General features: G+C 32.4%; 1 protein-coding gene across 3 annotated transcripts; it reads right to left on the minus strand.

The window, feature by feature from the left end:
• Window positions 1-6,850: 6,850 nt before the first annotated feature.
• Window positions 6,851-10,942, minus strand: LOC126677759 (protein LURP-one-related 15-like). Of its 3 annotated transcripts, XM_050372545.2 has the most exons (4): window positions 10,817-10,925; window positions 10,602-10,715; window positions 9,366-9,599; window positions 8,848-9,093 (listed from the first exon to the last, which is right to left on the minus strand). In XM_050372545.2, the coding sequence occupies exons 1-4, from the start codon at window positions 10,820-10,822 to the stop codon at window positions 8,956-8,958; spliced, it is 492 nt and encodes a 163-aa protein (XP_050228502.1). In that variant the 5' UTR covers window positions 10,823-10,925; the 3' UTR covers window positions 8,848-8,955. The 3 variants fall into 3 exon arrangements, with proteins under 3 accessions (XP_050228509.1, XP_050228502.1, XP_050228494.1); XM_050372552.1 differs by lacking the exon at window positions 8,848-9,093 and adding an exon at window positions 6,851-7,179 and having other exon boundaries at window positions 10,602-10,942; XM_050372537.2 differs by having other exon boundaries at window positions 10,602-10,942.
• Window positions 10,943-13,464: the final 2,522 nt, after the last annotated feature.

Genomic DNA, 13,464 nt, shown 5'->3' on the forward strand with positions numbered 1-13,464 from the left:
CATTTTGATATATTTCTGGCGATGTTCCATGATCTGCGTGGAATCCATTCTGATGGACCCCAGATGGTTCGCCCACTTCATTATGAAACCCGTTTTGAAATATAGGAGGCGCTTCCTCCCGTTCTTCATCAGCATGCGACTGAGCTCCGTTTTGCCCAGACATGCTGAAAAGAAACAATTTCGAACATAAGCGACCATCTGAGCCCATTTCACACGCAATTCCAAAATCAGCTTATAAATGCTGTAAACAATTAGCATTTAATCCAGTCGCACGTAATTCGCAACAAATATCCACTTAATAACCTCAGCGCAAGTAATAAATACTTTACCATCTCAATCATTCATAACCACTTTCTATTTCCTAGTATAAGCAATAAATACTTAGTTGTGTTCGTCATCCGTATAAACAGATACTATTCTCTTACTAACTTAATAGTCCTGGTTCGCGCGTGTAATTCCACGTACTACTAATGCACACATAACACAATTACAGACAACCACGGTCTGACTCTTGCTGCAGTAGTTCCTAGGTATACTTACTGACAAATACTCCCAGTCAAACAAGCAATCAGACAACTCTAACAGTGGTAACTGGACCAAACTGCTCTCAAACAAGCATTGAAACAACCTTGCAGTGGTAACTGGACCAAACTGCTCTGATACCAACATTGTCACGACCCAAAACTATTGAGCCGCAACCGGCGCTAGGGAACGGGAGTGGTAGCTCCGGAACCCGTAGCAAGCCTAAAATCACAATTAATTTTTCGCAAATATAATATAAACAAACAATATCAAACAGCGAAAGCAAATGTACATATAATTATACATTTACACTAACTGTATCAAAACCTCGCGGGCTCTAGTTACCGTACCCTGTACGAACTGGCCTCGCGGTACTATATACATCAGTTAGTGTTTCAAACATCTCACCGGCACCTGGGGCCGTGGATTATATACTAAACACGTAGCCTATCAAAATGCATATAAAACAATAACAGCAGTTAATATATACAATCAAAATGAACTGCTGACTAGGCTACTATACTACTGACACAGGACCACTACTGCAGCATTCACAGAAGTCAGAAACTAACATATACAGCTGACTTCTGGACTTCAAAATTGGCCTCTAGCTAGGTCCACCAACTAAGCACCTGAAAGACATCAAAGGTGAGGGGTCAGTATTTGGGGAAATACTGAGTGAGTTCACAGTTTACTAACGGTATTATTATAAAAATATAGCATCGCATTTCAAATCAATATCAATATAAAAATACATATGAACAAGTACTCGATCCTTTCGAAACTAAAATCCTGAAACATAACATAATTCTCTATTGTTCAAATCATACTGATTCCAATAGTCCGACCCGGGAATGCTCACACTCTACCACGTCAGTCTGGACATATCTCTTAATCCCAAAGTGGCACTAGATACGGGGCTCAGGTTACTCTAACCGAGTTCACTCTCGTGGGGCTCAGGTTATTTTAACCGAGTTCACTCTCGTATCAAATTCATATTTTAACTTTCATAATTATATCATCCATGCATATCAAATCGTACCTCATGGTCAGACACGCTAGACTGACACATTACTGGTGATCACACAGCCTATTGACACCCAATAGGTAGCTAGTTTCGTTGGATCGTATACTAGGTCCTTGTACGTAAAAACTTATTCAAAACATATAACATATCAATAATTCAAATATATATAGTGCGATGCATATCAACAGCATATAGATAGTAATACCAAAATAGTATCAATTGATAATACACGAAAGTAAAATACAACTCACAGTGACCGCAATCCAATCACAAATATGGTCGATGAGATGATATGCCCTTGCTAGTCCGCTTCTACTGACTCCACTACTTGCTGACACGTCTGATAAATCGTTAATAGTTAGACGTGATTCTCGCATTCTTATACGTATAATACTTTTAAGTTCTAAGTTTAAGTTGATTAGATTCCATTTCTAGTTTGCTTCTAAACTCGATGATCCTTAGTCGTACTTGCGACTTATCGAGTACTATTCCTCGTACTCGAGAATTATATGACTTTTCTTAACTAATTAACATTCACTTCTATAATGTTTTACCTCCATTTCAGGACATTTGACTGAGTTTCACACTCAAATCAAGCTATCGGAGGCTCATTTTCGCTCCCGGAAGTCCCACGGAGGTTCTGGTCGAGTTAGGGCACGTCGTGTCACCTTGGCACGTCGTGCCCTTCAATTTTTGTGAAGGGCACGTCGTGCCCTTCATGGTGCACGTCGTGCACCCCCTTGGTGCACGTCGTGCACCCTTGTGGTGCACGTCGTGCGCCTGCACGACGTGCTGAAGTGCAGCACGTCGTGCACCGACGTGTGCAGCGTCTTTTCCGGCGCCTCTGAGCCATTTCCGGGGCTCCAAAACTCCCAAAACTCATACCACTTCATACCCAATTCATTTAAACACTTATCTTATTATTTTACAACTCAAAAACGTCAAAAACAACTCGATTCCTAACCGTACGATTCGAACGAAACTTCCTATACGAAACAGCCCCTATTCTTCGAGTTTAACACCAAATTTCGAGATATTTACCTTAATTTGAAGCTTAGGATTGATAGAGCTTTCAATTCCGAAGAGTTTGCCGCGAAAATCGCTCGAAACGGACGCCGAACGGCGAAACGGCGAAGAAACGAAATCGATCGGCGATTTCTTTCACTTTCTGGAGCCTTCTTCTTCTTTCTTTCTGATTTCTTCATTTCAAAAGAAATCCTTATATATCATGGCTAAATTCTATTTTTCATCCTTGTTTTCTTTAATGAATACAATCTATCCTTTAAACTTTTGTTTCGTACGATTTAGTCCATAGCTAAATCATTAAACTCTTTTATTACGACTTACACGTATTACTTATATCCGATAAATAATACGAAGCTCGATATTAACACTTTCCCGTCAAACTTATAAATTTCCATTTTTAAGACATAGTGGCTAAATTACCACTTTGGTCCCTGAACTTCATTTTGGGCTTTCCTTGACATTTTTCCTTTTAATTCCAATTCTAACTTTAGAATTGAAATATAACCTTGATTTCCACATAACTAATTTCCCAAAACCGACCTACTAAAACTTATTCATCTTAATTTTATCGGATAACTTTCCGATGTCGCCACTCTGGCGACTCAAAATTGGACACGTGGTCCAATTAGCTAATTAATTATTTTGGGGTATTACAGGATTTCATCAAAGACCTGGCATTGACTTTGATCACACTTTCAGTCCGGTTATAAAGCCTGCGACAATTCGACTTTGTCTCTCCATTGCTATTTCTAAAGGTTGGGAAATTCGTCAATTAGATGTTTCTAATGCCTTTCTTCATGGTTCTCTAGAAGAAAAAGTTTTCATGATGCAACCTCAAGGATTTATTAATTCAAAGGTTCCTTCACATGTTTGTCAATTACACAAGTCTTTATATGGATTAAAACAAGCTCCACGCCAATGGTATAAATGTCTTACGGATGCCTTGATTCTTTTGGGTTTCTCAGGTTCTCAAACTGACCCATCTCTCTATTTTTATCAACGGGGCAGCATTATTGTTTATTGTCTGATTTATGTTGATGATCTTTTGTTAATGGGTAGTGATTCAAAGTTTGTTAAGTCTCTCATTACTGATCTTCAACAGCGTTTTGCATTGAAAGACTTGGGCAAACTACATTATTTTCTAGGCATTGAAGCTACTTGGAAAAGTAATGGACTACTTTTAACACAGCAGAAATACATTTCAGATTTGCTCACTCGTGCACACATGCAAGATGCGCATGGTATGGCAACTCCAGCTTGCACTTCGACTAAACTCACGGGTATAGGTGGAGAAATTTTTGATGATGATACATTGTATAGAAGTATAGTTGGGGGTCTTCAATACTTGCAACTCACACGACCAGATATATGTTATTCGGTTAACAAAGTCTCTCAATTCATGCATCAACCCAAAATTACTCATTGGGCAGCTGCTAAACGTATTCTTCGATACCTCAAGCTTACTTCCAACAAAGGGATTTTTATCTCTAGATCCCCATCTATGCAAATTTCAGCTTACAGTGATGCCGATTGGGCTGGCAACATAAATGATCGAAAGTCTACCACGGGGTTCACTATTTTTGTTGGTAACAACATCATCACTTGGGGTTCTCGCAAGCAGAGAACTGTCTCTCGGTCGTCTACAGAGGCTGAATATCGAGCTCTTGCCACTTGTGTGAATGAATTGCATTGGCTGTCTTCTTTACTGCGAGAAATCAGTTTTCCATCGCAGAGTGCACCTTTACTTTGGTGTGATAACTTAAGTGCTACGTATCTCACAACTACACCAATTTTTCATTCTCGATCAAAACATCTTGAAATTGACTTTCATTTTGTTCGTGATAAGGTACGGAATAATGAGATTGTTGTTCGTTATCTTTCTACTTCAGATCAGATAGCCGATATCTTGACAAAACCATTGGGCAAGACAAAGTTCTTTCACTTCAGAGACAAGTTGAGTGTTCGTGTCCCTCCATCTCAACTTGAGGGAGGATGATAAGGCAGTAGTTGAATAGTATATTCTTTGTATTCAAATAAGTTAATGTATCCCTATAATTGCTCATTGTATATTCAGCAATATCCCTATAATTGCTCATTGTATATTCTGCATATTAGGCAACCAACGGTACATAGTTTTGCCTTATATATATGCAATATCATGTATAGCAAATATCAGTGAATAGAGTATTCTTTATCTCTACTATAAACATTTACAGATTCACGGTGAGACTTGTAGCAAAGGGTTTTTCACAAAATGAGGGAATTGACTATAATGAAGTATTATCACCTATTGTTAGCACAAAACCGTTCGGGTTCATGGTGAGTGCGTTGGATCTTGAATTAGAACAATTTGATGTCAAATGGCATTTTGTCATGGGAGTTTAAAGGAGGAGATTTATATGTCACCGGAGAATTTTTTGATTTTGATCAAAAGGACTATTTGCTGAAAAAGTCCTTATATGGTTTGAAATAGTCTCCTAGACAATGGTATAAGAGGTTTGATGATTTCATTCTTTCTTATGCGTATGTTCGAAATCAGTTTGACAACTATTTGTACTTTAAGACGTTGTCTGATGATTTCTTGATTTATTTGTTTCTATATGTGGATGATATGTTAATTGCACTTAAGTCTAAAGTTAATATTAATGAATTAAAAAACCTTATTAAGTAGTGAGTTTGAGATGAAGATTTTGGTGCAGCCAAGAAGATTTTGGGCATGAAAATTTGGAGAGATAGGAAAGAGGGCTAGTTGTATACTTCTCAACTGAAATATACTGAAAAGGAGTTGCAATCTTTTCAAATGTATAACTCTAAGATAGTAAGTACTCTTTTGGCATCATATTTTAAATTAGATTCTAATGCACAACCTAGTACTGATGCTGAGAAGGAATACATGAGCGATGTTCCGTATTCGAGTGCGGTTGGAAGCTTGATGTCTGAGGTGTCAAAAAAGGTCCTTTTATAGCTCCACAACCTTGGAATTAGGTCTCCCTTGCATTTGACCATGTTTCCCTTTAATGTAGGGTATTGAAGGGACCACAAACACCAAAATTAGACCAAAAATCAGAGGTGAAAACGACATGGTCCGAACGGACCAACGAGTGGTCCAATCAGACCATTCTTTGAATGTAACAAGGCCAATTTTGGACTAAAGGTCCGAATCGGACCTCTAGGCAAAAAATGGCCTGGATGGCTCAAAAGGTCAGGTCCGATGGAACCTGACCTAGATCCAACCACCAGGCTCTCCTTTCCATCGTTTCGCAATCCCTTGTGCCTTCGCTTGTACCCGGTTGGTTCCCAAAGCTTCCAAAACACTTTAAATGCGCTCATAAATCCTTGATTTTGCACAATTAATCATGAAATAGCTCAAGCGAAATCATAAGACAATGAAACTAAAAAATATACTCCCTCCGTCCCGTTTAAGAAGTCCCATATTCCATTTTGGGATGTCCCATTTAAAAAGTCTCATTACTATTTTTATGATGTTTTTCTATTGAATACCCTATTTTACCCTTATTTTAGTTATCTTAGAGAAGCTCTATGGAAAATTCCACTATCATTAATAGGGGCAAAACAAGAAAAAACATGAAAAGACAAGAATAATTAATGTTTTCTTAATCTGTGTGTAAAGTCAAATGGGACTTCTAAAATGGGACGGAGGGAGTATAAAATATATAAAATTACATGGTAAAAATTACTAGGAGAATAGAAGTATTTTTATTCCTATCACACCACCCTTTTTTGTTGGAAACTTTTCTATTTTGCAATGGTTTAAGATTCCATCCCTATCTAGTAAATCTATTTTTCGAAGTAACGCGGCATTCAAGTACTCCACATGAAATAATTACATTCGACTGATCCAAGTTTTGTCGGTCAACACCCCTGAGAGCTTGGGTAATGCCAGTAATGATATGCCTATTACCAAGATGGATTTTTGTGCGTGACCATACTCATTAAGCTCTTAAACACAAAATAGACAAGATTAATCCTTTTTGCAGTTCGTTGCAGTAATGGTGCTAAAGTGAGAAATAATTTCTTTGAAATTTAATTAGAGTCGCTCTTTCCATAAATCGAATGACATATAAATTTATTAAAAAAATAATTGAAGCGTCCTTGATGACACTATTAAGAGCTCTTTGGCCTTTGCTCACAGAGTCATCCGTAAGCAATCACCAAATATTAGGAATTTCAAAAGATGGAGGAATTTTCACAATACTACCCTTAGGAAATTTTATGTTAGAGTCCATAATTTTAAAATCCACACCATATTGAAACTTATGACAAATTGTAGCAAATTCTCATTAACTGAATTAGAAGGCTCAGCTTAGCTTTTATACTAAAATGATTACAAGTGAAAAAGATTACTTCTACACTAAGCAATCTACTCTGATTCTGTTACAATTAACTAACTAATGAACTCATGAAAAAGGTGTGACTATCCAGCTAATATCCAACTCAGCAATCCAAGTGACTCTTCTCAGTAACCAATCAGAGGATAGCAGATAGTTGATGAATGTAGCTGAACTTCATGAACTGTAGAAAATACTTCTGCTGATACACCATGGAATCGAAAAGCAATGTTTTTCTCACCCTTAGAAGCAAATCTGAGGGTGGTGTAAAATTCAAGGGTTAATTCTTTATAAATTTTAAACTTTCCCTCACTAAACTCAAGCAATTTCATTTTATCAAACACACCATCAACTTTTTTTTTTTTAAATTCAATTGATTCGACAATCCAACTTCAAAATATTTAGATAAAGTAAGTTGTCTACTCTTAAAGGATTCATGACGCTTACCTTCTTCAATTGAAAAGATAGAAAAGGGAGGAACAAATTGTGTAACATAATCATCCACTTCTGCTTGAATTTTTTCTTAATTTGTGAAAGTTGTGACTTTTATCTTCTTTTTTGTTTTTGATTTTGTTGCCATTTGCTTTGCCTTAACCATGGGTTTTTATGTTAATTTGGAGTTTGTATGTGTTTTAATGGAGTTTGGAGCTTGAATCCTTGAGAGTGGCTATTAGAGAGTTGGAGTTTGAACTCTTTCTTCTTCTTTTTTTCAAATCGAAAGAGTAAATAATTTTTATTGAAATTATTTTAAAATTATAATCTTATGCATTTTCACGTTAAAACTATTTGCTTTTTATATATTAATTAGACCGATTTGAAAAAAATTCTGGCCCGCCACTGAGTCGATCCCACATATAATGAATTTAGGTAGGAAAAGTAAATGAAATAAGTCAGTGGTATTTTTTTTGCTAATAAATACTTTAAATAATCCCAACATTTTAATATCGTTAATGTTATGTATTTTTTATAGTATTAATAAACCAATCTTAAATTTATTATAATTAATAGATTATTCTAATTTCATTCCAATATGCAAACTTTTTTGGTTAAATGTCCTATTCTAAGTGATTAACTTCACCACGTCATCAATAAACTAAACCCATCACATTATAATACATTATTAAAATAATGGCACTATCGTAATATTATTATTCAAAAGTATAAAAAAGTAATAACCGAATTATGATAATACCACTATTTTAATAATGTGTTACTCCCTCCGTCCCAATAGAGTTATCCACTTTGCCTTTATCACACATTTTAAGAAAAACAATTATTGTTTATAGGTTTTGTAAATTTTTCCTTACTTTTCATAACATACCCCTATTTAATGTAGGGACCACTTGCAATTTACTTTTACTTTATTCATTGGTGGATTTTAAATAGGGGTAATATAGAAAAATTGAGTGTAAAAGTTGGTTACTTTTTGAAAGTGGACAAGAGTTTTGGCACAAAATAATTTCTCAAAGTGGACAATTCTATTGGGACAGAGGGAGTATAATATAGGCTTAATCACCCAAAAAAAAACCCACCTTTTAGCCCATTTTCAAATGCATCCTGATATTGCAATTTTATCAGTTACACCTTAATTCGCACCTTTGATTTTCAGTTCCACCTTCAAGTACTAAATTGATCTCTTTTTCATTTGAAAAAAGTTAAAATAAGTCATCCATTTTTAACCTTTTATGTGGAAAATAGTTCAAACAAGTATTTTATAAGGGTTTTTATGAATTTTTCCCGAGTGAAAAAAGTCTAATTTGATTTTGAGGGTGGAATTGAAATCCAAAGGTGCGAATTAGGGTGCAACTGACAAAATTTCAACGTCAGGGTGCAACTAAAAAAGGACTAAAAGGTGAGGGTTTTTTTTGTGGTTAAGCCTATAATATAATAGGCTAATTTACGGATGACGTGATAGACTAAATCTACCTAAAATCTCTCCATCCAAATTCAAAAGTTCACATGTATTATTAAGAGTACATAAATCAAGCTGGACATTGTAAATTAAACACAATAATTATAATGTGGCAGCATCTAGTAATTCACGACTAACATTTCATCCAGAATCACAACAAGAGCTACAATGAATGCATGATCAACATTGGGGTTCACTCTCACCATGAAATTTGTCTTTCCAAAAAATAAAATTTCAGCCGAAGGTCTCTTCTGCATCTAAAACACCATACAACAATTTTCAATATTAGTAAGGGATTAGTTATTCATGAAATTCAGATTTTTTCGATTTTTCAGCCCTAATTTAAATTCTTTAGTTTTAATCTAATTTAAATAGTTATATTTAAGAGGATATTTAAATGATATTAAGAAAAACAAGTAGAGAAATCAGCCATTAAACAATCATCAATTTATGACGGGACACATTTTTCATTTAAATGAATAAGGCGTGACGTCGGCTACGAAATGAAGTAATAAAATAAGATTGATACCTTAGCAATAATGGGAGCCGAGTCTTTATCTCCAGCATAGATATCACAAGACTCTTCTAAAAAGGTGCCTTTGATCTTAAAATCACAAATTTGCTCATTTTTATTGTTTGCTAAGAACACATCTAGTTGAGTGTTGATGTCCATTAACGAATGTCTTTTTGCAGTGAAAATTAGATCTTCAAGCTCTTCGCTTTCTCCTCTAAAAACCTGCCAAGTGTCAATTGCTGTGACTGCCTGCATATATATCACCAAATATGAGAAAACATTATTCACAAAATAAGAATTAATTACTTCAAGTGGTGCCTGAATGTTTTCATACATGTCAAATTGATACCTAATTTCAATTTATATATTTTTAACTATAACCAAATTATATTATCGTTTTACCTCAACCTGTCCGGGGCATATACAATTTGGGTTAGACCTTGTTGGTCCTTTATGACTATTTAATCCGTCAATTTTGCAATTTCTGACAATTATATCCGAATGTCAGATTAAATTTATTTTTTGGCATATAATTTTTAATTTAAACTCACGGTGACTCCATATATATAACCTTTCCTAATCTGAAGTGAAAGATCAACTCAATAATTATATATGGACTCAAAACTAAATCATAAACTATAAAGTATATATTTCAATAATAAGTTTAGATTGAGAGTTTGTATAATAACACAACTATAATATTGATGGAATAGATTATAATAAATTTTTAAAGGATATTTTTGTATAATTTTGGTCATTTATATAAATATTTAAAATTATTTTACCTAAAAAGTAGGTACCGTCTAAGTACTTAACCCACAAAAGAATAGAGTAAAAGGGTCAGACATATTAAGTTACTGAACTTTTAATTAATTTCAAAAATATATCAAGTTTCAATTTATTTATTTAATTACGGTCATTAAATTTTAATTTTAAAAAGGTATTTTCACTCTAGTTTGATGACGTCGCCATCCAATTTAGACTATTTAGACAATAGTTATTACGTCAACAATCTAATTATACGCCGCATAAATTAGCACTTATTTTTAATTATAGTATAAAATTTGATAATATTTTCCGACGTGATAAATATTTTTAGACTAAACATCCACATAAGCAAATAAGATCGGAAATAAAAAAATTATGATCTTAAAAACATTAATTAAAGCTCAGTATCATTTTTGAAACAGTTTAAAAATTTAATCACACATAAATTATATAGCCGGAGTAAAGCTTTGAAGAAGTTGGAACCTTTTTACGTAAAGTGAGAATGGTGTTTCCGACAGGATCAAGAATGAGCTTCCGTTGATGGACAAAAGTTGGGAGTATTTTGTCAACTGTAAAAATGACGGTGCCGTTGACATCCTGAACATCAAAGTTGCCGTCAGTTATCATCTTCCTCATAATTGCCAAATTAACAGGGTAAGTACAGCAGTATCTAGGGCTTATTATGGCAACTCTGTTAGCTTCATTATTACTTGCTTCTGCTGCCATGGCTGTGTCTGTCTGAGACAACAAAAATTATGAATAATGATAACTGAAAAATGAAGCTTTTGATTATAGTTCTTTGCTTGTGTTTTCTATACATATGGCCTGGCCTGGCTCTTTTTTTATTTATATAAAGGAAAAATGATTTATTTTATGCACAATTTTAGCCATTTTATTAAATGTATTTTTAAAATATAATTTGTACATTTTAATAATTAACCCTATAAATTAGAACAAATATATTCAAGCTATAAATTATAGCTCGAATAGTATAAGCACTAGACAACAATCTGTTAGGTCGTGGTTCAATTCTTCGCACAAGTGTTTTCTTCCCAATTATAAAAAAAATATTTTTTTATAAATTTTTTCTTTTATAACATAATTGATTTTTTATTTCAGTTGAAAAAGACTATAAATTTAAAATGATGAGTTTAATAATAGATTTTTATTAAGAATTAAATATATTTATTTTAATTTATAAAATTAACAGAGATTATTTGTGGTAGAAATTAAATTCACGTTTTAAAAATTTATTATTCAATATTTATATCATTTGAGTTATAATTTATTGGTTATTCAAATTATATTTATAAATATATTTAGTTAATTAATTTATTTGATAATTTAATTAATAAAATTTTTTTATATAAAAACGCATTTTGTCTACGAAAAAATGATTTGGATAGAGAATTAGGCCTTACTTGGTTGGGGGTAAATAGATTAGGGAAGTTGTACTTTCCGGGAAGTAGCAAATTTTTTTTACTTGGTTCAATTTTTACATTTTACTTCCTGGGAAGTTGGATGTTTGACTTCCCTTTGACTAGGGAAGTAACTTCCCTAGCAAAATCCAAGGAAATAGAACTTCCCTAACACTTTTGTTGGTTTTTTCTAATTTAACCTTAATTCTTTTTTTTTATTTCATATAAAAATATTTTTATTTATTTCAAAAAATACACTTATATTATTTTATAATTGTTATTTATAATAAGTAAATATTTTTATTAAATATTTTATATTATGTAAAATTCAAATAAAAAATATAATTTTTAAATTTTAATATTTAAAAACTCTCCTAAATAGTACTTGAATCGTAAAACAAAAGATAATAAACAAAAATTAAATTATTTATTGCTTGATTTTTAAATTAAAATTATTTGTTTAACAATATAAAAATTATCAAAAGACATTTATGTCTTTTAGTTAAAAATATAATATATTATATTAAAATTAATTTTGTATTTTTCGAAAAGTAAAAATTAAAACAAGTAATATTTATCAAATTTCTTGGGAAGTTTAACTTCCCAAAAACTACACTTCCCGGTTATTGTTATAAAATGAACCAAACGAGGCCGTCAACAATTTTTTTTTAAATACAAAAGGAAGCAAAATGTGGTTGTGATGACATAGTGATAGTGGTAGTTTCATATTGATTAATCGGAAAATAGTCAATTTAGGGTCATTAGAAAACTTTGTTTTTTGGCTGGCTACCTCTTTTTTTAATTTGTTGGATGTGTAATCCATAAAGAATCTTAATCAATAGTCAATGTCCACTAGAAAAAGTCTTTTTTGGCTGCCTATTATTTTAATTATTTGTTGGATGTGTAATCCACAAAGAATCTTAGAAAGGATATATATTGGGAGTGTTTCCTAATTGACAAGTCCTTCAATATCCATGAGATTGAGATTTTGAATTTTTAAATTTTTTTAAATCGTTATTTGTCTGATTTAACTTTACTCAAACCGATTTGAGTATCGGAGCAGACAATCGATAAACTCTACCGGCATTTTTTTTGACCTCTGTTTGTTCTTTCAGGTTATAGGAGATAGCTCAAATCGTGATTTATCACTTACAAAATTTCAATTCCAAATAAGAAAAACCAGTACCGTTGCATTTGACATATAACCCCATAGTGATAAAACATTTACTAAATAGAGGCACACCTCTCCAAAATAAGTTGTTGAACATCCGATACCGATAAAATAATATACAGTAAAACCAATTTAATGGTATTGACTATTTTCATTAAATTAAAAAATAAAAACATTTTATCTGCAAAAGCCAAAACTTAATTTTACAAATTCCAAATTTTCCCTTAGAATCTTGCACTATTCAACAACAACAACAAAAATACATTTATTCTTACTAGTTTCGCATTACGTGCTATGCACGTGGCCCGTGATGTAACTCGTCAATATACAATATTAATTAACTTTTTTATAATTATAGTATTAATTTATTTTATTTACAATCAAGAATAAATTAGTTCGATTTTTTTATTAAAATAAATATACTACTTTTTATTTATTCGTTTTAAATTTAATTGACATAAATAATATTTATTTATAATTTAATATATTATTTAAATATATTATGACCATGCCAATGCATTTTATTTATAATGAATATTAAGTTAGTAAGAATTTATATTATCCTATTTATTATAAAAATAAAATTAAAATTAAAATTAAAATACACTTTTACTTATTTAATTATTTTTGCATGTAGCTCATAATATAATTCATTAATAAAGAATAATTTAAAATAATATATTGTTTGAAAATCAAATGATTTAATACCTCAGTTTTAATTTTTCAAACGTGAGGGGTCTCAGAGTAATTTGCTCTT

Source organism: Mercurialis annua, linkage group LG1-X, assembly GCF_937616625.2.
Source record: "Mercurialis annua linkage group LG1-X, ddMerAnnu1.2, whole genome shotgun sequence".
NCBI lineage: Eukaryota > Viridiplantae > Streptophyta > Magnoliopsida > Malpighiales > Euphorbiaceae > Mercurialis > Mercurialis annua.